The sequence below is a fragment of the Copadichromis virginalis genome, linkage group LG11 (assembly GCF_057382275.1).
Source record: "Copadichromis virginalis isolate Kocher_CV1m ecotype Utaka linkage group LG11, C_Virginalis_male_GT1.1, whole genome shotgun sequence".
NCBI classification, from domain to species: domain Eukaryota; kingdom Metazoa; phylum Chordata; class Actinopteri; order Cichliformes; family Cichlidae; genus Copadichromis; species Copadichromis virginalis.
Window position 1 is genome coordinate 27,546,443 of NC_140628.1, and position 22,650 is coordinate 27,569,092.

The window sequence follows — 22,650 nt, forward strand, 5'->3', positions numbered from 1 at the left end:
AAAAATAAAAAAGGAACAAGGTTGAAAACCAATATTTAAAGCCTGTTATCTTCAAGTCATCAGCCAGCACTGCATTGCAAACAGCCGTATAAATCACTGTGTGGACTCCAGAATTCTTCCTAAACCTATCATGAGTGAACACAGTTTGTCACAGGGTCCATAATTGCCTATTAAATAAATTAAAGGTTCACCTAAGAAAAGTGGGAAAACTTGAACCCATACCCTGGGTTTAAGAGTAGATGGCCATATAGTTTCTCAGTAGATGGTTCAAAAGCCTCTATCCATAATGGTACTACATGGGAGATGCAACAAGGCATGGCTGTCTTATTCATCTATAAAGGCCCCATAAATGCTAATGTATACAAGTTTTGTAGCAGCATATGCCACCATCCATATGATGTCTTTCCTATTTCAGCAGGGCAACATTCAGTTCATGTTACAACAGCACTGGTCTATGGAGGGAAGAAACCCTGGTGCTAAACTGGACTATGTTTTCTTATTGAGTAAAAATCGTAAAACAATTCCCCTCAATTCCCAAAAGGTTGAGTGTGGTTATAAAGGTACTCACTGTAAACTCATAAGTTCAAAACAATTACAGCCTCACCAAAATGTAATGCATCCCTCACTCATTATGAGCCAACCAGCTGACACACAGATGGATATGTATAAGTAGCTGCTCTCCTCATTTGTGCAAACGGATAGTAAAGGTCAAGTTACTAACTTAGTTCCAAAAATACAACTATATGTGATTAGCTGTCTATCAAATTGTTACCGGGGGCACCTCTAAATGGATTTCCTAAACATTTTGGTGCTTTACTCTAGAGATAAGTTTTTGTTCTCATGTTCATACCTATAGTAAGTTTAGAATCACGTTTAACATCTTGATCCATACTCAATAATCCAGTTAAAGTAAATCCCAGAAAGATGATTGTGTTCATCATTCTATTTTGATTGTTATGCAACTGTACTGTTTATAAGGTTGGAGAAACCTGCAGGGAGCTGAGACTGAAGAAGTCAGTGATGAAACATTCTCCCACGGTGCCTCCAGATGAACAGAATCAACTTTCTGGGAACCAGTTAACGAAACTTGTATATTTAAACACAAACTTCACACAGAACAGGAAGTTTTAACCCAGAACTTCGTAGAGTAAGGCAGCAGTACTAACCACACCTATCTTGTCTAATTTACTTTTTTTTAAATTTGTGTTACGGTGGTGGCTATATTAACACAGTCTCATAAAGCATTGTCTTCTAGTCATTAAAAAAACCCAATTTTAAATCAAATTCAGAAATACAGTTAGCAATAGTTCCTTTTAAAAGAAGTAGTAAGGACATTGGTAAGCATACCCCAGCTTTTCATTTAACAGGTATTAAATTTAAAATGAACAGATCTTCTTTAAAAACATTTATAAATTTTTATTTAATAGCACTCATTGTTAGTGAAAAATAAATAATGCATTGAATTTTTGTGACTTTCTTGGATTGTATGAATGGGATTCTACTTAAAGCAGGTCTCTGCTTCTAATACAAGGACCCCACAACTATTATGGCCCATCAGGATTGTCTCGATCTCTCTCCAGAAGGCTGGTTTAGAAGCTGTGACATTTTTCCCCATCTTTCTGCTTGAACTTGTAGAACACTGGGAAAGTTCACTGTGTGTAAACTGTCATCTGGCTTTATGTCTGGCTCTGCTCAGTGGGAGCCCAGGACGTCAAAGAGATACCCTACCACTTCAAAGTATAGCACATAACTTTTGCTAATTGTTTTGTTTTCTTCCCCTCCCTGCCTCTTTCTCCATAGCAGGGTGTGTCTGGACCTCAGTGCTCTAACCCAGCCATGAGCATCATCGGGGCTGAGGATGAGGATTTTGAAAACGATCTGAATGAGGTGAGTGCAGAAAACAGTGGCACATGAAGGACTGAATGTTACTTGATCATCATATCTCAGATAAGTTATTCCATCTCCTTTTACACCTATTTATTTTTGTCTGTCTCAGTACGTGGAAGACCGGTCCAACACCTTTAACCACATAGAGCAGTTGAAGAGTCGGCCGACCCACCTGCTGGTTTTCCTGCAACATGTCATTCTGCAGTTTGACCCTGCTCCCCTGGTGAGAACTCACATTATGCAAGGTCCACTACAGCCAACAAGCTATATGAAACTGAGATAACACAAGCTTCCACAGAGCAGCTGCTGTTAACAGATATTTTTACAAAGTTAGTGACGATAATGATGAGTAACTCTAAATGCAGAGTTAGTATATCACCTTTTAGATATGATCTAATCATGAAATCCAAATCATAATAGTCATCAGTTTCTGTCTGGCTTGTGTGAAACACATGAAACAGCTATTTTGATGTCCACTGTACCTCAGTGTGGATTAAGACTGTTTTACCTATGAGTCCAATTTTACTTTTCAGAGTTAATATTTGGATTTAGGATAAAGGTTAGAATTAGTTGTTGGTTGGGGTTAAATTGGAGACCATGGAATGCATAATACCGATGAGTAACCCCCATGGGAATAGAGAAAAAGGTTTGTTTGAGTGTGTATGTCAGTGCTGATCAAAGGCATTGCCTGTCCTTTTCCCTTTATTCTGCATGCAGAGAACATGACCCACCCAGGTACTGTTACACGTTTCACACCCATGATGTGCTCCATCACCCCCCTGCTTTTCCCTCATGTTTGTCACGACTTGAGTCGTGTAGTCTGTTAACAAAATATTTGTAATTCTGCAGCATTTAAGAAAATGTGGTTTGCATCAGTGGTTGCGTGCTCAATTTGCTTTGGGGTTATAGTGCGTCCACTAGACAAATGCAGGTTGGGCTATGTGCATGATAATCTCTGGAGGGGACAATAACTACTTTATGGGATACTGTCATTAGGATTCAACTATTAAATTGATGTCAGTCATTTTGTGTTAGACATGTAAGCACACTGAGTCAAACTGAAGTTAGGTTTTTATGTCTGGCATGCCTTTATGTGATGTAGGTGTTTGTGATCTTTAGTGGTCATGTCAAATAAAATTGTGACAGCTGTGGTCATAAATTGGCACAAGTAGTTATTTTAAAAGATTTTGGAGCTATTCAGTACTAAATAAAATTGTCTTTTTCCCAATTGTCAGCTCTGTTACCTCCATGCTGAGCTCTTCAAAAACCTCAGTGCCAAAGAGACCAAAAAGCAGTTTGGGGATTTTTACACAACCTTCTTGGACAAGGGTGCAGTAAGTAGCAGACTACTCAACATTTCTGTCTTTTTTAAAGCCGTCTCGATTATCAAAAATTGGCCCAAATGTTTATACCTTTCATAGCCAAAATAGAGATAAAGATGTAAAGCTTGAAACATTAAATTTATTGCAGACTTCATGCAAAAAACAAAAGCAAAAAAAAAAAACAGAACAATTCAGTACAGAGAGGGAATGAAGTCACTCTGATAATTAAATACAAAGTATTTTATACTCTTTATACTCTTTATCTTATCTGTCCTTATTTACCTTTTGCTGTAAATGGAGTTATAATTGCACTGTAAAAAAAATTGATAACCACTAAAATGATTTCTTCCCTCAGATTCTTTTGGCTCAAGTTCTGCTTGCATGATTTGAAATATACCCATAATAACAGACTGTAGGGTTGGCTCCTTGTCTATGTATTTTTAGATCATTGATATTCTCTTAATTCTTAGGTTTAAACTTATCTTTGAGCTTCTTAACTTCAAGGTTAGTAAGACAAAAGTAGCCTTTGTATGATCAGTACAATATTGTGTTTTATTTTTCTAAAATTATGAATTTACTGAGCTGCTCAGCTCAATAAATAAGATGAACTTATGAGAGAGGAATCCATTGTTTTTGTTTGCTTTGTCTGTACAGTATCTGTCTTACACACCTGGCCCACATTACTGTCCGTTATATTTGCTCCTCAGAGCTCATGCACTGTACATGTCTATCAGTTGAGTCAAACTCCCTGCCAGCCCGTACAGCCTCACAGCTTCCTGTCGAGATCGTGGGAAAGCCCTGTAGAAGGAATCATCTTCGCTCAGTCCCTCCTTTCAGGGTGGAAAAAGGAGGGACTGAAAAAAGGAGGTTAACCCTCTGTTAACCTATTGATGTAAAGTTGGCCCATGTGGTTATTTTCATGTCAATGACAGAGCTGACATGAGCACAGAGCATCCCCCTTTGGAGTATCTGTTTTTTCTCTTATCTATATTTCCTGTGTTAAAATGCCACCCTGTGGTGACATCTAGCTACTGCATCACAGTGTTTTACAAAACAAACTGAGAATCCATACTGTCAGTTAGTCTGAATGTTGTCTGAATCGTATCTCATTTTTCTATTTTTCACTCTGTATCTTTTTGTCATTTGCTTCACATTACAGGTTCTGAAAGTGGCAGTACCAGCTCACGTAAACTCTGAGTTGGGTAAGTTATTTTCCAGTGATGTTTATAGATATAAGTCAGTGCATTGTTGTTTTGTTCCTCTCTAGTTTTTGACTCACTCTTTCCTTTCTCTTTTCCGTCTTCTCCCTAAGATCGATCCCGTCTAGATGTGCTCACAGATGATATCCAAAAGCGCTTTGTTCAGGACATTCAGAGCGTCCAAGTTGCTGAAGTGGCCAAACAGTTGGAGGATTTCAGGTGAGAACTCTACTCAGTCTTTACATACTTTACTAAATTGGCAAGAAGTTTATAAATGCACAACAAGCATCTCACAACATGATTAGAACATCCAGGGTTGGGATTAATGGCTGGTATGTGATCAGGGACATTCTTGAAACTTTGGTTAATTAATTTTTAAAAAATTACTACAATAATAATTACACTTTTTATTAATCTAAAGGTTGGTGTTGTTGGTGTTTCTTCTCACTAAAAAAAAGAAAGCTTCCGTTTGATGATCTGTCTTGTTATTGTCTTTGATACATTTTCAGTGAGTTACTTCAAAACAAGCTGAAAAATAATTTTCAAATTTTGGTCTCAAAAAGTTTATTTTGTTTGTTGTTGGAAATGAGAGTTAAAAGGTGTAACAACACTTATCTGGACACTGAGCTGCTTTAAATGACCATCTCAGTTCTTTTGCATTGTTAACCCAATAACTACAATTCTGCATTACTCGAGTAACTTGAAACAGTTTTTTAAAGTAATTAATTGGATTCAACTTCTAGGTCTAGAGCTATTTATGAATGTTAGTATTTGACAACATTCAACAGTTATGTGAACTTAACATTACTGTGCATATCCTGATTGTAGGTATGTAATTTATAAAATCTAGCCCTCCTCCATTTAGAATTGCAACAGTGACTAATACACATTAGTCACTAAAGGGAAGATTAATACAAAACTACCAGTGTTTACACATAAAGATTTCAATATGAAATTTTTATGTGTAAACACTACAAAAGGTTGTCTTGTCTTTCTCTATTCTACAGTATGTTAATGACACCTGTGCTTAGGTAAACAGAAATATGCAGGCCACTCTTTACCAAAATCCATATGAAGGACACTGATCTGACATTTGAGAGTAAGATGACAAAGGAAGGTTGAAGGTCATGGAGAAAAAATGAGTAGGTGATTCTATAATTTAAAAGGTTGCCCATTTTTTGCCCATTTCTCAGTCCTAGATTTATGTGTACCTTTTTAATGAATTAGAAAAACATAATGAACTTTGCAAAAGTCTTGAACCACCCCTCATTTTTTATGTGCAAGCTTAAATTGAAATACGGAATATAAGGTAAAAACACAGTTTGAACAATTCAAAGAAACTTGAAAGTAAGTATTTGGTATGACCACATCTATCCTTCAACACTGCGTAAACTTCTTTAGGCGACTTTCTTGTCATTTCTTTAAGTACTCTTCAGGAATGGTCCAAAGCTCTTCTTTGGATGCTATCTGCCTTTTGTTCACTTTTTCACCAAGATGAACTCACACTGCTTCAATGTTGTTGAGGTCTGACCTCTGGAGAGACCAGTCCATGACTGGTTCTATTGTATGTTTTTCTATCTGGGTGTACTTTTACTGCTTTAGCAGTGTGTTTGGGGATCACTGTGATGCTGACAAATGATGCTATTGCTACTCATACACTTACCAGTCGGTATTACATGGTGGATCAAAAGCTGACTGTGCTTTTCTGTTACTTTTGCACAACACTGTCTTCATTTTATCCTTTTAGTGTTAAAAGTTTGAGATGTTTTTGCTAAACTTGATTCTCTGCTCTTGCTCTGTGTTGCCTAGGCAAAAGAGGATGATGGGTATGACCCTCAGTGAGGCTGAGCTAAATGACGTGGACAGCCACTATCCCACCGACCGTGTCCCAACGGATATGAAGGAGAAGTCTGTTGCTGAGAACCTCCTAGAGAAGATGTCTGAGACACAGTGAGTTTTACTCCACTTTTCAACAAATATTTCAGGTATCCAGCCTCCACAAAGTGAAGTTCAAGTCATTTTCTGCATAGAGATTCTGCTGGATGTGCTTAAAATGCCAACGATTACTAATAATGGGTAACCACTTTACATATTACAATAATTTTTTGTTAGATGTTCTTGGGAGCTATTTTCTCTGCTATTACTTTCTGCTGTGCACATGAAGATGACTGATCTGTTGGCTAAAGCTGGTAGTTTTGTATTAATCTTCCCTTATCTTGCTTCTAAACTTCCTTAAAAGGAAAGCGTTAGCATTAGTCGTGCACAAATCCATTTCCAAACAGCTTATAAAGCAGGTAATTGATGAAATTAAGATGACAAGGGACTTGTGATTGAAACACAACAAAACAGAGCCAGAAAGACATGAGGAAGCGGAGAAGAAAAATGGAGTCAGTAGTGCCACGCTGGCAGGAAGGCTCTCCCCTGGCATTTTGCCAACTGAAGGAGGGCTGGTAGTGGGAGGTGGAGGGGGTAAGACAGCAGAAGAGACAAAGGAAAAGAAAGGGCCAGAGGGTTATCGATGCTGGATAGCTCCTGCCCTGAACACAGTTAAAGAAAGAAAGTAAGAGATCTAGGGGAAAGTTAATCTATCCTTGACCCCGTGGCAAACCACAATGTGTTATCCTCTACAAGAAATGAGTCAGACAGAGAGGGAGACGAGGCCAGGGAAAGGGGCAGAAGACTGTCTAACTTCATCTTGTCAAAGAGAGAAAAAAAAGATCAGCAGAAATGAAAAGAGGTGCACTGTGCACAAGCAGCACTCATCCTGTGAATATAACCACGATGAGAGTGGAGGAGACACAAAAAGCCTGCAAAGGAGTCTCTATCAAAGACGTGATAATTCAGTTTTGACTCACTCAATTACTATCACACAGTTGGATCTTTATCTCCAGTGCACAAACGAATCATTCAGCCTCACTCCATTCAGTCCTGCTCGCTATTCCTCTCCGGCACTCCCACACTCAGTCACCCCTCTGCACTCACACGCACACACCTCCCTCCATTCTTGACCACAACACAGTGACCTCACCCCATCTGTTTCTTATTGGTCTCTTTGATGAAGCGAACAAGGCAACCAGTCGATGTGATTGGATTATGCAAGGAAATCCCGAGGAAACCCCTCCCATCCTTTATGTTCATCTCAAAACATCAGTATCCAATTTCCACAGTCTTGCCTGCATGTTGCATCAGACAAACATGGTTAAATAGACATTTCTGCTGCGCTGGAGCACTTCTGATTTTGCTTTGCAGGCGGCTGACTGAAGAGACAAAGCAGGGCAGAGAATTTTTGATACTGAGGACAGCAGTTTGGTTTTTCTTTTGCAAATCGCCAAGTGTGCAGATTGAGTTTAAAATTTCTGGAACAGGCAGAAGAGTAGCTTTTGAAGCATCTTTTGCACTTTTAATCTTTTTTTTTGTTTTAGATTTTTAGTTTTTCTTTCCTTTTTTGGTGGATTCTTAGAATATGATCAATAGCTGCAGCTCTGACCCCAACAGCATAACAATCAGTTTTGAGTTGTATCAAGAAAAGCTTAATCACTTCAGATTCCACAGGCCTAAAACAGAGTTCATAGTTAGTCGAGCAAGAGAAAGAAAAAATGTTACTTAAAAGGAAGAGGTGAGTTAGATGCAGCATCAGAATTACTTTTGTTGTTTGTTTCTTTGTTTTGTTTTTTCTGTCTACAATAGTGACATCGCTGACACTTGTCTCTGTTCTTTCAGATCAACAGGTGCCTTTGATGAGGATAAATGGTGAGTCAATGGTGTTGTTGTGTATATATATTTTTTCTTCTTTGTGTAGCAGCTTTGACCTCTGCAAGCCTGGGTGTGGTCCGGCCAAACATTTGGCATACTGTTTCAAAATGTATGTTGCTGTAGAAGTATGTTAGAAAATCCAATCCAAAAATATATATTTTTTCTGTATTGTCACTGCACTCGTTTTTATTCTATTTGCATTAAATTTTTCTTTTAATGTCCTTATTAGACAATATATTCTCTTAGTGCATATATTTGACTAACCTTGTCATGCATGCCTTAGTGTCTTTAGGCTACTCTCTGAGGACTCCTCGTCCTCTTCAGTTCAAATTCTTTATTGTACGCCTTGTACTCAGGCGGCAGACTCTGAGAAACTGTGCAGTGTCTGGTAATGTGATGCACTTTTGTTCTATGCACATCCCCAGTGTCTCCTCCCTTTCCTAGCTCCTTTAATATCTCCTCAGCTCTTTGTGTCTCTTCTTTTTCCCTTCCCACTCTTCTGAGCTCCTCCTCTCATGCTCCTCCTCTGGACATCTGCAATTCTCCAACTCCCTCTTTCCTTCTAGTCTTTCATGAAGTTCGTCCTTTTTTTTTTAAACCAAGTGTCTCAACTGTATTACTTGGAGATAGAATAAGCACACTGGTATTTTTGCTGCCATTAATGTGAGGACACATGCGTCTGTAGGGACTTTAAATATAAAATATATATCTATATATATATATATAGATATATATTCTGGGAATTTAAGCAAGTTCATTTGTTTAAAAACTATATATTATTATTAACACAAGTTTCTTGTTTCTCCACTAGCCAAACCATCTTTAATGCTGTGGTCTTGTACATGAAACACCTCGGGGTTAAAAACAAGGCAGCTGACAGTAAGAAGTCCAAAGGAGGTTTCTTCACTAGAAAGACTAAGGTAAGGTAAACTGACAGCATTGGTATCCTATTAGAAAGCTAAATAAATGCATCAACAATCAGAACAGTGCAAGGCAATTATTGGCCTGCAGTGTTCTTCTTAAACCATTTTGTAGTTGAATTTGTATTTTTTCAGCCTTTTGATCTTATTTTAATTTTACCTTATTTTTTAATTTCCTACCTGGTGATATTGCAGCCCAAGAGTAAGGATGATATCCCAAAGGCCAAAAGCTCAAGAGTGTTTCCTGTTTTACCAAACTGGATGGGTGTGTATAAATTTTTTTATTTTTCCTGTGTTATAATTAATATACTAAACTATATAATATACTGACTTTTAAAATTTGCTAAGTGATGTTGATGAATAATGTGGATATGAAAATATTTTGTCCTACCCTTCTTTCCAGTTACAGTTGAGTCCAAAATTAAAGTGGATGAAGGTAGTCACTGTTCAGAATCCTCCCCTTCTGCTTTTTAACTTGTAGATTGAGAATGGTACTAATTAACCCGCAAGCATGTGTGCATGTCCTGAATCAGTACAGCAAAGCATGTGGGTGGAGCATTGTTTAATTGATGTTGTGCATTGGAGTGGTTCTTTACAAATATTATACTAGCACTGAGTCTTTAAACACTGAAAATGTCATAAGTTTTCATAAATATTTTCTAATCTAAATGGTTGTTCCTCAACTCTTAGACCTTGTTGGCTAAAATCACTTGTGTGGCCCCCTAACCCATACCCATCCAAATCTCGTAGTTGATGACTTTGCACTTTAACTCAGGATTCCCCATTTGTTTTGTGTCTTGCAGAGACTTGCATTAATCTAAAAAACATTGTTGATATACTTTTTGTTTCAAACCAGTCCTTTTGTTAGCTGCAGAAGTCCTGTCTGTCTGACTTACAAAATCTGCTGTGTGCTGTTTTTTGTTTGTTTGTTTGTTGTTAAGTGAATGAGGTTCTTTGTGGTCATGGTTTTTTGTTTGTTTGGGTTTTTTTTCTTCGTCCTCTCAAGCAGACAGGGATAGAGGGTCAGTCGATCGCAAAGGTCCTGGTGCTAAAACCACCCCGAATGACTCTGGAGTTCCCACTATATCGTTGAACAAGAAGCAGAGTCTAGTCCCTCCTGTGCAACCTGCGGTAGATGTTGATTCCCCAAGCAACAACGCCACCAGCACGACTACCATAGAGGCACACAGTGATGGTAAGGTTGCTCATTGATACTGATGAATGAGATACACCACAGTTGTTTTGGTGTCCTTGTTTAGTATTTTATTGCACTGCCGCTGTCATGGTGTCATGACATGCTTTTTCAGGAGATTATTTGAAATGATGGTGAAACATTTATCTGGCCAGAAATAGTTTTCAGTTTAAAACTCTTTTCTAAAATGAAAACATGTTGTGATTTGGGCTAAATTCTAACATTCTCCTAAAAGTCGCACCCTGACAGTACTAATGTACACAAGATATAACACACAGGCATTTTATGGGCACATAAAAATTGTATCACTATTATATTATACCAGCCTTCAGAGTGATTTGATGTGTTCTTGTAAAATGATTTCCATTATTTCTTTTGCTTAAAACAGAAGGTCAATTTTATTTAACAGAAAAATGCTAAATTTAATTTTCAATTCTTCTAGCTGTCCCAAGCAATCGTTTAGAGCTTCCAACTCTGCAAGATGACTTGCCCTCTGGGCCTGCAGGTGGGCTGATCGAGCCCATCTCGCCCATCTCACCCAGTGACATCCCGCCTGAGGAGCCTGTGGAGAAAGAAAGGTGAGAAGGACGGAGATAGTAATAACAAGTATTGTCTAGGGAGTAAGGTAATATCTGCAGTGTAATGAGTAAGAGATTATAAGCATTTCACAGATTTAGAGATTGTAATCAGATTATAATTAGACTTTATGGGAGACAAATGACCAGGGTAAAGTGGGGGAACAAAATGTGTTTGAATTGCTGAGGCTGGGGCGAGCGTGGTAAAACTCCCCCAGCAGTCTGTCCCTGCTGTGTGCTAGCTTTTGTCATGCTGCCCATTGCTCGCTAGCTAACAGAGTCTTCAGTCTTGAGATGGACCCCGATCAGGTGAACCCAAATCCAGCCTTCTACTTCCAGCACTCTGCCTTTCCTTTCCTCATTCCCTCTCTCCTTTTTCTTCTCCATAATGGCACGTGTGCTCTTTCAAATATCTTCTGTGTTTTTTGTGTCTGCGTCCTTTGCATCTCTTGTTGATGTTTACAGCAGAGCTTTATTGCAGGTTTTGTCGCATATAGACATCCGCTGTGCAATTCTATCTTTTTTGGGGGGGATTGAGGTACATGTTGGCAATAAAAAGGCATATTTATCCATACTTGCATATTTGTGATCATAATAGTGCCATTGCATCAATATTGACTCTTTCTAAGTCACAGCCATTAGCCTTGTTAAGCCAAAGTAAAAGCTTTATAAGAATTTGAATATTGGCAAGTTGTTCTACTGCCAGGCTTGAGACAAAACTTAACACTATGTAATTACATTAATAGTCAAATATAGACACTACATTTAGTTCAGCGTTTTTAGTTCATTAGAGCTTTTTATTTTATGTGCTTTTCAAGGTGTCTCTGTCTGTTGCCATGGTCAGGGCCCGTCCTTTGTCCTGCTTGTCTCCACCGTATGTGGTGTTAAATGTTGTGCCAGGGGCTTTGGCATCGTTTTTGGCATGCTATTCTGACAGAGGTTTTAAAATTAGTTTAGGATAGTATGGAGGGATGTGCTTTTTGAACGTTATGGTTGTCACTGTGGCTTACAATAGTTGTGTAAAGGCGAGTGTGTAACAATGTGGTGTCCCGTGTTTTTGCAGACGGAAGACAAGGTGGGTGTCAGCGCCTTGACAGAGTCATGGACATGCTTCAGGCCTTATACTGATCGCATATCACACAAACACAGAACACAACACTCACATGCACATGCTCACATTGAGCTTCACAGTGCTTTGCAGATACGTAACATAAACATGGTGAAACATTTTTAACCTGCTTGTGAAAGAATTAGCTGATTGTTGAGATTAGCTGGATTTTTTGTTGTGTGAAACTGGAGAACTGCTGAGATAGCTTAAAGTTGCAAAACTGGAAACTTGTACAGTATAGTCCACAAAGTACAAGCAATGCCTGGCTAGTTTAACATACCTTTTGTAGATTGGCAGTTTAATGCAGTGTATGAAATATACTTTTACTATCTAAACATATGCATGTCATATCATGCATATTTGCTTGTTATCCATTTTCTTTTTCTCTACCTTTTGCTGATATGATTTATATTTTTGTGTAAATTCTCTATTGATTTATCTCATCCTCTTTATCATCCTAATTACCTATCTTCATATGTACATCTGCTACGTACATCTGCTGTCTTTTCCTTCTACTATGTTTTCTGTTTTTTCTTTTTATTCTCTGGCCTCCCTTTTCCTCTTAAAATCCACACATTTTCCTCTTTTCTTCCTGCTGCTTTCTTTTGTTTCCACCTGTCATTTCTCTTTATTCTGTCTCAAACTGACTCCTTCCTCCCACATCCTTTCCCAACTTCAACCCCTTCAGTAGGAAAGTGGCACGCAGTGAAAGTGCCCGAGTGGACCGACAGTCATCACGGCGGCGTGGCTCTTCTCGGGCCAAACAGTCTCGCTCCCGTAGCGATGTGGACCTGCAGCCACCCTCTTCCACGACAACAACACCTGCCCCGCTCACCCCCCAACACCTCCATCCGTAAGATGGGCAAACCTTCTCTTAATGCCTCTCTTCCTCGTGAGGTGCACAGCAGGGACAGACAGGATGTCAAGTTGAAGTAGGAACAGTGCTGCAGTCCTGAAATAATCAGGAAGCACTTTAAAAATAAAAAATAATTTTGAAGGCTTAAAGCCACCTGGCTCACCACTGTAAAGATCACTTAGGAGGCATATCTGTTAATATCTGTTAAATATTCATGGAAAATAGTGCTAATTGTGTGGATGAGTGGAAATTATTTAAAAAGGCACATTTCTGTTTTCTCCTGTTGAAATTGATCACTCTGGCACTGTTACTGACTAACAGTTGCCTGACACATTGGCTGCTTTCTAATAGTTGACCTGTGCTGTGAGCATCGGGGAGTGAAGCATTTAAACAGCACTCTCATTTACAATGATAACGAGGTTCTTTAGGGGAACGAGGTCGGTCAATATTGACCGTTTGATAAACATTAAGTGCCCTTTTATTAGCTTAACTTGCTGTTTTCGAATGTAAAGAATTTTGCAGTTTCTTCTTTGATTATATTTTTATACAGTAATAGGAAATGGTGCATTTTTCAAAGTTTAGATTTAATCTCAATTATTCTTGAATCACTTTAAAGCCAAAAAAATCTCGGTTTTATCTGAGCCATTGCCTGTTATTTATTGGTGAATTATCACAAGCTACTGAAATCGTGTTATTCTCAGTGAACATTTACTACCTAGATTATCTAATGTTAACATGTCCCTGATATGCATTTAGAAAGACCAGCTGTTTCACAACTACTTTTGTTCCACAGCCAACAGCCTCCAGCTGTGCTGCCAGAAAGAGTCACATAATTTGATAACTGACTGGTCGCATTTCGTCTAAGCTGTAGTTCTTGTTCTGAAGTAATCCCTCTCGCCCCACATTCATTCTTCAGCCCAGAAGGACTAAGTTTTGCCCCAGACCCTGGCCACTCCCCCACCAGCCCTTTCCCGCAGGTGGAGGAGGTGGATCCGCGGCTGCAGGAGTTTGAGTCTGATCCACCCAACTGGAGGGAGCTGGCCTCTCCTGAGGCTCTGTCCAAACTGACCAAGAAGGAGACCAAAATGCAAGAAGTCATAAATGGTAATTAGAGAGAGACAAACAGTTGATGAGACGATAGAGGAGTTTGTTGTATAGACTATATTTAAATTTCCTATTAATCACTCATACTTTTACTACTGTCTTTCCTCTCAGAGTTGTTTACAACAGAGCACGCACATGTGCGAATGCTGAGTGTCCTTCAGGTGATCTTTGTCAGACCATTGGAGAGAGAGGAGCTTCTGACCTCAACTGAGTTGGCCGCCGTCTTCCCCAACCTTGATGAGATCACTGAAATGCACAGTAAGGGCTGCTGCAAAGAAGCATTTGTAAACACAGCCAGACAGCTGAATATAGCACCCTTCCTTCAACGAATATGCCATTATGCAAATAACACTCTTCCTTACTCATTAGTGAAATCACTAACTGCATGTACTACCTGCAATTGAGGGCACTGTCGTTAAAAAAGCATGATGCTAAATTTGTTCTGGCCAATAGTACCAAGTGTAGATACAAGACGAATGCATAGTGCTGCCTGAATTGCCAACACAGTGTTAGGAAAGAGAATATGCTCACTATCTACTTATAAGTCAGTTGTCTTTTTCTAACTTTCAATTTCAGGTAACTTCTATGAGAGCCTTAAGAAACAGCGTTTGGATAACAACTTCATAGTTAAATCCATCAGCACCACAGTGCTCAACAGAGTGAGTCGTCACAGTCTTTCACTTCATTTCATCATACAATATTTCTCTTTTCTCTCTGTGCATATTGTACAAAGTCAGTATGTGCCAACAAGTTCATTTTACACAATATTACTGTAAAAATGCAACAAGGATTTTGGCCTTTTCTGCACTTCTCGAATTTGACTCACTTCATTATTATGATTTTTTTTTTTCCAACTAGCCACAACACAATCTTTGATTGTAATGTTTGTGTGTGCACGTGTGTTTCAGTTTGGTGGTACAGAGGGGGAGTGGTTCCAGAAACTGACAGCAAGGTTCTGCAGCCACCAGTCATGGGCCCTGGACCAGATCAAGACCAGGCAGAAGCGAGATCCACGCTTCAACATTTTCATACAGGTACCACATACACACAAACATATCCCCCAAGATTGAACAGACACATACATGGACGCACTTTGCAGATGCAAAGTAATGCAAAATGTGACAAAGGTGTTCTAGTCTGACTGTGTGTGTGTGTGTGTGTGTGTGTGTGTGTGTGTGTGTCTGTCTGTCTCAGGAGGCGGAGAGTAAGCCCCAGTGCCGTAGGCTGCAGCTCAAGGACATCATTCCCATAGAGATGCAGAGGCTGACCAAGTACCCACTGCTGCTGGAGAATATCGCAAAGAACACAGGTGTGTGTCTGTATGTGTCCCTGGCCTGTTTGTTGCTCACTTTCATGTGTCAGTATATGTGCATCGATATTGTAAAACTTATTGCATTCTTACTTTCTTTACATTCTTACTTTTTACATTTATTCTTTCCTGATATATAAGATAGTCAAATGCATTTTTATTACACTGTGTATCATCATATTACTCAGCTATATAATGCTGTATATCTGGGTTTGAAAATGTAATCGGAAGTACCACCATCACCAATGATTATGATAGATGTTTGTGGTGTGATACATGAACGTGCACGTGCATGATCCATAAGAATTTCCCTCCTGCTCAGAATCTCTTTCTCTCTCACTTGCTTTATATAATGCTCTGTTTGTTATATACATAACCAGCCAAGGAAGAGAATGGTGAAGGAAGGTGGTTTAAATGACTTTGAATCTGGCATGATTTTTGGTGCCAGATGAGGTTGTCTGAGCATTTCAGAAACTGCTGCTCTACTGTGATTTTCCTGCCCAGCCATCTCTTGGGTTTACAGACTGGTCCAAAAAAGAGAGAAATATTCATTGAGTGGTTGTTCTCTAAGCAAAAATGCCTGGTTGACGCCAGATAGGGCTGTTCGATATAACGATATATATCGGATGACGATGTAAAAACGTCTATTGTTTCATTTTACGCTATCGTTTGTTTCGTGGTGTCGCAAAATAAACTGTTTACGGCAATATTTTTTCGGTTGATCTGATATCCTCGTGTTGGTGTTGTTCCCAGACCATCATGAAAATGTTGTTCCAGGATCAACATTGCAAGTGACCAATCAGAATGATGGTCTGGGAACAACACCAACACGAGGATATCAGATCATCCCTCTCTTTCATCGTTTTGATGGTCACTGTAGTGGCTATATTAATTTCTTGAAGTTCTCTCTTTCTCTTATATTTAATATAACCACACTACGGACGGGCAAGCGCCTGTTTTTATGCGTTGTGGTTAGCAACAACAACAGTAACACCATGTTTCACATAAACCTTTCACAATAAAGCTCAAGATCCTGTTGAGACTTTTCAAAATAAACCGAATCACGTGAAAGACCAGATTATTTACGGATGAGAAATAAAAAAGAGCAGCCAGGTGCTAAAAAATAAACCTTAGACTCAAATGTTAGAACAGGCTTTTCCCCGCAGCACGCTGTGTATTAAATACTCACAAAGGAAACGGCAGTCGTTACAACTTATGACTAAAAATGTATCGTTTCATGCATCGGTTAAAACACTCGACTCCAGCTACATGACGCGCAGCTGGAAACACTTCCCGCAAGTCGAGCTGCCCGAGATTCACAGAATTTACAGTTTACATTTTTGTAATTTATATCGTTATCGGGACGATAGAATTCCTATATCGGGATATGAGATTTTGGTCATATCGCACAGCCCTAACACCCAGAGGTCATTGGAGAACGGCCAGACTGCTGTAAGCTGATAGAAAAGTAGCCAAAATAATCATTTTACGATCAAGATATGCAAAAGAGCATCTCTGAATGCACAACTCAAGAGTATTTACAGCAACTTGTTAAATCTGTGACACAGAGAATTAAAAATGCATAGAACTGTGATGTTCTTTAAGGGACATTAAAGTAAAATAAACATATCTTGAGAATTTACAGCCTAAAGAGGTTTCAGCAGGATTCCTGTCTTCCTTCGTTTGAAGGATCAGCACAGAGTTCTATTGCAGTAAATCTTTTATATTCTTCAATGCCTCCATCAAAACAACTCACTGAAATAGGCAGCACCCTGATTGGGTGCCCCCAAGAGTATCGTAGAGTATCCCCAAAAGCTAAGGAAGAAAGCCAGAGTTAACAAAGAAAGTTACTAATTGCCCTTATGATAGCTGTCATCTCTTGCTTCAAAGTATATCCCCCTTCTGCAGGTGTTGATGTATGAACTATAACATAACACTTCTTGAGTACTTTGACTCTGTGACCAGAAAGTTGGTACCACGAGGAGGACCAATGGAAAGTTTTGGTGTGGGTTTTTTTTTTGTTTGTTTGTTTGTTTATTTTTTGTTAGTGTTTTGTTACACTCTTGATTTATGGCTTTTGTCTGGGCTTTGCTGTTAAAGACATATTTTTCTCATCTCTGTATTTCTCTCTAACTGCAGAGGATCTAACGGAGAAGGCAGCAATTGAGAAGAGTGCAGAGTGTTGCAGAAAGATCCTCAACCACGTCAATGAGGAAGTCAAAGTGATGGAAAACCTGTTGGTAAGAAATGCTCAATTCATCACTCAGCCAACAGCTGCGTGGTAACTTGGCACCAATTGAAGTTTTGTAAATGAATTTTGAGACTTCTTTAGCTCACTGCTTATAAGAGTACATCTTTTTCTGTGCTATGTTATCAAACAGACCACAGTCTGACTCACAATCATTCTCTCTGCTCCCAGACTCTGAGGGAATACCAGCGCAAATTAGACACATCAGGACTAAAACCCAGTAATGAGCTCTATAGTGAATATAGGGTGGGTTTCTTTCAACTAAACTTGTCTTTTGCACACAGTGTTGCAATATTCCTTTTTTTTTCCTCCAAGATTTTGTTGAAACATATTCATGTTATTCTCCTCCTGTCTGTACTAGAACATTGACTTGACTCAGAAGAAGATGCTTTATGAAGGCCCACTGATATGGAAAGTCACCAAAGAAAAGGCCGTTGGTAAATATGTGCTATATTACAGGCCTTTCTTTCACAGCAACAAGGTCAAACATTTCAATATATTGCAAAGTAATACTTTTCACACTTAAACTAAAAAAGATTTTTAAAAGGAAGAAAAGATTTTGTAGAACGTCATACAGATTTTATGTCTTTCACTTCTCTTTTATGAACATCAAAATCGGCAAAAAAAACCCCAAAGAAACAGACTGACATAGTGATTTATTTACTTCCCCTTTAGCATTATTTCAGTTGAATTACCGAAATTTGGCAAGTTAATGAGAATCAAATAGGCAGCATAATGGTTGGCCTGTTGCCTCGCAGCAAGAAGGTCCCACTCTTTCTGTTCCCTGTCCTTCAGAGGTGCAATGTGTGTTGCTTGCGGACTTACTGGTGCTCCTCCAGAAGCAGGATGACAAGATGGTCGTCAAATGCCACAGTAAGAGTAACATCGCTGCACAGGACGGCAAGCTGATGCTGAGCCCAATTATTAAGCTGGACTCAGTCTTTCTCCGTGATGTGGCCACAGGTTAGCAGTGCACCACAGTACAGTAGTTTGCAAGTCACTCTAATCGTAAGATAAGTCTTTGAATTGCTGTTTTCTCCTGTTGTGTCAGATCGAAAGGCTTTCTACGTGATATTTACCTGGGAAAGCGGCGCTCAGATTTATGAACTAGTGGCTCAGTCTGTTGGAGAAGTAAAAATGTAAATACCAAAGAGAATTGTATTCATAAATCATGTTTCCTTTTGATTTCAAAGCGCAGGATAATTTTCCCCCCGTATTTCCATATTTTTAGTTGGACTCAAGTGATAAAGAAAGCAGTGGATGACCTGAAGAAGAGTGGCAGCACAACCAAGAAGTTGACGACGGTGGCTCCTGGAGTTGGTGGAGTTGTAGGACCTCCCTTCAGTCCCATCAGGTGTGTGTGTGTGTGTGTGTGTGTGTGTGTGTGTGTGTGTGTGTGTGTGTGTGTGTGTGTGTGTGTGTGTGTGTGTGTTCCTGTCTAACTATCTTTGTGAAGACTGAAATGTGCATTCTACTATAAGATAAGATAAGATAACCTTTATTAGTCCCACACATGGGAAATTTGTTTTGTCACAGCAGGAAGTGGACAGTGCAAAAGTTATGACGCAAAAATTAGAATACAATAAGAATAAATACAGTACACAACTGTACAGAATAGAATAAAATAAAATAAATATACAATAAGATAAAAATAGAATACAAATACTATATACAACTGAGTAAAAATACAACGATGACAGAAAGGATTATTGCACTTAGTATTATTGCATATGTATGGATGTGTGTGCTTGATCAGTTAAAGTCTTTATTATGGAGTCTGACAGCAGTGGGGAGGAAAGACCTGCGAAATCTCTCCGTCCCACACCGTGGGTGCCGCAGTCTCCCACTGAAGGAGCTGCTCAGTGCTGTCACAGTCTGCTGCATGGGGTGGGAGATGTTGTCCATCAGGGATGACAGCTTAGCCGCCGTTCTCCTGTCACTCACCACCTCCACTGGGTCCAGAGGGCATCCTAGAACAGAGCTGGCCCTTCGGATCACCCTGTTCAGTCTCTTCCTGTCCCCAGCAGAGATGCTGCCGCCCCAGCAGACCACGCCATAAAAGATAGCAGAAGCCACAACAGAGTCATAGAATTTCTTCAGGAGTGGGCCCTCCACTCCAAACGACCCGAGTCTTCGCAGCAGGTACAGCCTGCTCTGCCCTTTCCTGTAGAGGGCGTCTGAGTTATGAGTCCAGTCCAGTCTATTGTTCAGATGAACACCAAGGTACCTGTAGCTGTCCACAGCCTCAATGTCCATACCTTGGATGTTCAGTGGTTGCAGTGGAGAATGCTTGTGCCTGCGGAAGTCTACCACCAGTTCCTTGGTTTTACTGGCGTTGATCTGGAGGTAGTTCAGCTGGCACCAGTCCACAAAGTCTTGAGTCAGTCCTCTGTACTCCTTGTCGTCCCCATCAGTGATGAGGCCGACTATTGCAGAGTCATCAGAGAACTTCTGCAGGAAGCACTGGGTGGAATTGTGGGAGAAGTCTGCAGTGTAGATGGTGAAGAGGAACGGAGCCAGAACCGTTCCCTGTGGGGCCCCCGTACTGCAGACGACCCTGTCCGACACACAGCCCTGAGTCCTCACATACTGTGGTCGGTCGGTGAGGTAGTCCAGGATCCAGGTAGTGAGGTGATGGTCCACTCCAGAGTTCACCAGCTTGTCCTTTAGAACCGAGGGAAGAATGGTGTTGAAGGCACTGGAGAAATCAAAGAACATGATTCTCACAGTGCTTCCAGCGGTCTCCAGGTGAGCGAGGGAACGATGTAGGAGGTGAATACTTGTGAGAACCAACAGTCACTTGTGAGGACACACGCACCGGTCCGCACAAATTTGAAGGCCTTTTTGAGCCTCAAAATGCGGTTTTAGAGTCAGGGTTACAATTAGGTTATGGTTAGGTTTAGGGTCAGGGTTAGGCATTCATTTTTAATGGTTAGGGTAAGGGGCTAGGGAAACCATTATGTCAGTGAAGGTCCTCACTAAGATGGCTGAACGTGTGTGTGTGTGTGTGTGTGTGTGTGTGTGTGTGTGTGTGTGTGTGTGTGTTGGAAAAAGTGAGAGATATTCATATATTGCCAAAGTTTATTTATCAAAAAATCCAATTTCCTTGTTTTTACTTTTTTTTCCTCCTTTCTTTTAGTCTGAATCCCCCTATGAGCCCGATTGAGAATGGAGCTTTGAAAAGCAGCAGTGGTGAGACCGTTGTGACTGCACACCTACAAATTTGCCATTGTTACACACTCATAAAGACATAAGCAAAATTTAAGACTTATCTCTGTCTGTAGATCAAGATAAGGACAACTTGAAAGATAAAAAGTCGACCGATCCCAGGCACAGGCTGATTGATTTCCTGTCTGACAAAGGGTTTGACTTGATAGGCCACACCAAAAATGATCAGGAGAAAGTGGCTAACAGTGCATTAGATGAAGGTGAATAGGGGTCTTCCTTGTACTTATATTCATGAACTATAAATTACTATATTTTTGGCTTTACTTTCTTTCAAAGTAGCTTACCTATCCTAATAAAGCCAATGAATCTGTCTCCTCTGTTAGTCATGTCCCTGAAAAGGCTCCTGGTCGGCAGCATCAGTCTATCAGAGGACTCACAACCTGATGAAGAACATGAAGTAGGGCAATCAAAAGGCCCTGGGCAAGATGTGGAACAGCATCAGTTAACAGGTTTGGCCTATTTTTTTGTCTTTCTTTTTTCTTTTCTTTTTTCTTATTTTTTTAAAGGAATAGTTTCATAGCGATAGATGAAGAGAAGCTTAATACCACTCATATCTGTAAGCTAAATAGAGCCATCTTAGCTTAGTCTTGGTAGTTTTATCTGTACAACTTCCCAGAATATTTTTTTTCTTAAGCAGTGACTTTCCAGAGTTGTTAACATTAGCGGATGCAGCAAGGCTAGCTGCTTCCTATCTCCTCTTGATGAATTGTTATTAAGCATTTAATGTTGAAACCTCTGGCATGTAGTTTCTTGTCCTTATTTTTCACCCTCAAAACCCCAGTGTTACCTGATTTATTTGTTTTTTTTAATTAGCGACTTTACACATGATTCTACACATTAATCAAAAGTATTAAAGTATTTCTAATATCACAATTTGATATCAGTATATCCATTTTAAAAGCAGGATTGCAAATCCCCTCGCGTTAAAGCAGGATTTCGTGTATGTGTGTACTATTCTATTTAATGCAGTATTACAAGGAACTTACAATGTCAAAGGATTTTTGCAGTGCTAATTATTAATGGCCAGAATTTATTATTATTTAAAGACTGCTGACTCTTGACACTTTCAAACTAAATATTTCTATCCACAGATGAAAGTCAGACCACGAACGAAGTAGCTGAGGAGACGAACCCCACGAGTACAGACAAAGAAGGTCAAAACCCAAAAGGAGACGATGAGAGCATCAGCGCGCCCCTGGTGCTGTCCCAGGAGAGGAAGGAGGAAGTGTGCAGGAGGCTACGCAGCCTGGAGGAACAACTAAAGAGACTACAGGTGAACAGAGGGGGAGATGGAGGGGAATATTGAGAGAAAACTGTAAGCAGGGAGCAGGACGTATGACAGGGGCAAATAGAAATGTCAGCTCTAACAAAAGATTGGAACTGACTAGAAAGAGACTCAAAGCTGGGCATCAAGATTTCAGTGGGGATAACTTGAGTAAGGAGTGAGCTGTGGACAAATGGGGCCAAATGGCACAAAAGAGAAACCAGAGAATAGAAAACCATTTAACTGCTGCTGTTATTGCTTTGCTGAAAATTGCCTTGTGAAATTGGACTTCTCTAAAAATGGCTATTATGTCCAGCACTTGCAATGGGATGTGTCAGAGAAGCAGTGAGGGAGACGAAGAGAGGATGTTAAGAGGAGAAGGTTGAATTATGTGTGTGTGTTTGTGTGTTCTCAGTTCCTAAGGTTATATTGATTTTGTGTGTTGCAGACTGTAGAAGAGGAACACCACAAGCTGCAGGAGGCCCTTTCCAAGTTCTCACTGGAGGGGGGCAGCTTCTAGTGACCCACCTTAATGCCTCCTGCTGGCCATTAGGTGAGAACACTAAACTAGATAGTCATGTTAAGTATTGAATTGTCATTATGATTAATGGTATAGAGCCATTTCCACTCATGAATGGACAAGGTTAAAAGAATCAGGTTTAGCTTTTGGACAGCTTTTTATTTC

At 39.8% G+C, this 22,650-nt stretch overlaps 1 protein-coding gene across 7 annotated transcripts in view; it reads left to right on the plus strand.

Moving 5' to 3' along the window:
* Positions 1-22,650, plus strand: part of arhgef1 (Rho guanine nucleotide exchange factor (GEF) 1) — a 41,322-nt gene that overhangs the window by 15,227 nt on the left and 3,445 nt on the right. Inside the window, exons 2-30 of one of the 7 annotated variants that reach the window (XM_085471787.1) lie at positions 1,804-1,887; positions 1,997-2,110; positions 3,123-3,221; positions 4,369-4,411; positions 4,522-4,627; positions 6,218-6,358; positions 8,129-8,158; positions 8,973-9,081; positions 9,277-9,346; positions 9,485-9,517; positions 10,088-10,276; positions 10,716-10,851; positions 12,645-12,809; positions 13,729-13,916; positions 14,028-14,174; positions 14,493-14,575; positions 14,825-14,950; positions 15,111-15,225; positions 17,365-17,465; positions 17,645-17,719; positions 17,835-17,910; positions 18,269-18,436; positions 18,525-18,612; positions 18,705-18,827; positions 20,613-20,665; positions 20,758-20,901; positions 21,025-21,150; positions 21,793-21,974; positions 22,414-22,518. In XM_085471787.1, coding sequence (XP_085327913.1) covers positions 1,837-1,887; positions 1,997-2,110; positions 3,123-3,221; positions 4,369-4,411; positions 4,522-4,627; positions 6,218-6,358; positions 8,129-8,158; positions 8,973-9,081; positions 9,277-9,346; positions 9,485-9,517; positions 10,088-10,276; positions 10,716-10,851; positions 12,645-12,809; positions 13,729-13,916; positions 14,028-14,174; positions 14,493-14,575; positions 14,825-14,950; positions 15,111-15,225; positions 17,365-17,465; positions 17,645-17,719; positions 17,835-17,910; positions 18,269-18,436; positions 18,525-18,612; positions 18,705-18,827; positions 20,613-20,665; positions 20,758-20,901; positions 21,025-21,150; positions 21,793-21,974; positions 22,414-22,485 — 3,153 coding nt within the window. In that variant the 5' untranslated portion in view covers positions 1,804-1,836 and the 3' untranslated portion in view covers positions 22,486-22,518. Of the gene's footprint in view, positions 1-1,800; positions 1,888-1,996; positions 2,111-3,122; positions 3,222-4,368; positions 4,412-4,521; positions 4,628-6,217; positions 6,359-7,579; positions 8,025-8,128; positions 8,159-8,972; positions 9,082-9,276; positions 9,347-9,484; positions 9,518-10,087; positions 10,277-10,715; positions 10,852-12,644; positions 12,810-13,728; positions 13,917-14,027; positions 14,175-14,492; positions 14,576-14,824; positions 14,951-15,110; positions 15,226-17,364; positions 17,466-17,644; positions 17,720-17,834; positions 17,911-18,268; positions 18,437-18,524; positions 18,613-18,704; positions 18,828-20,612; positions 20,666-20,757; positions 20,902-21,024; positions 21,151-21,792; positions 21,975-22,413; positions 22,519-22,650 lie in introns of those variants that run through there. The other 6 variants (XM_085471786.1, XM_085471790.1, XM_085471789.1 and 3 more) reach the window with 6 other exon arrangements.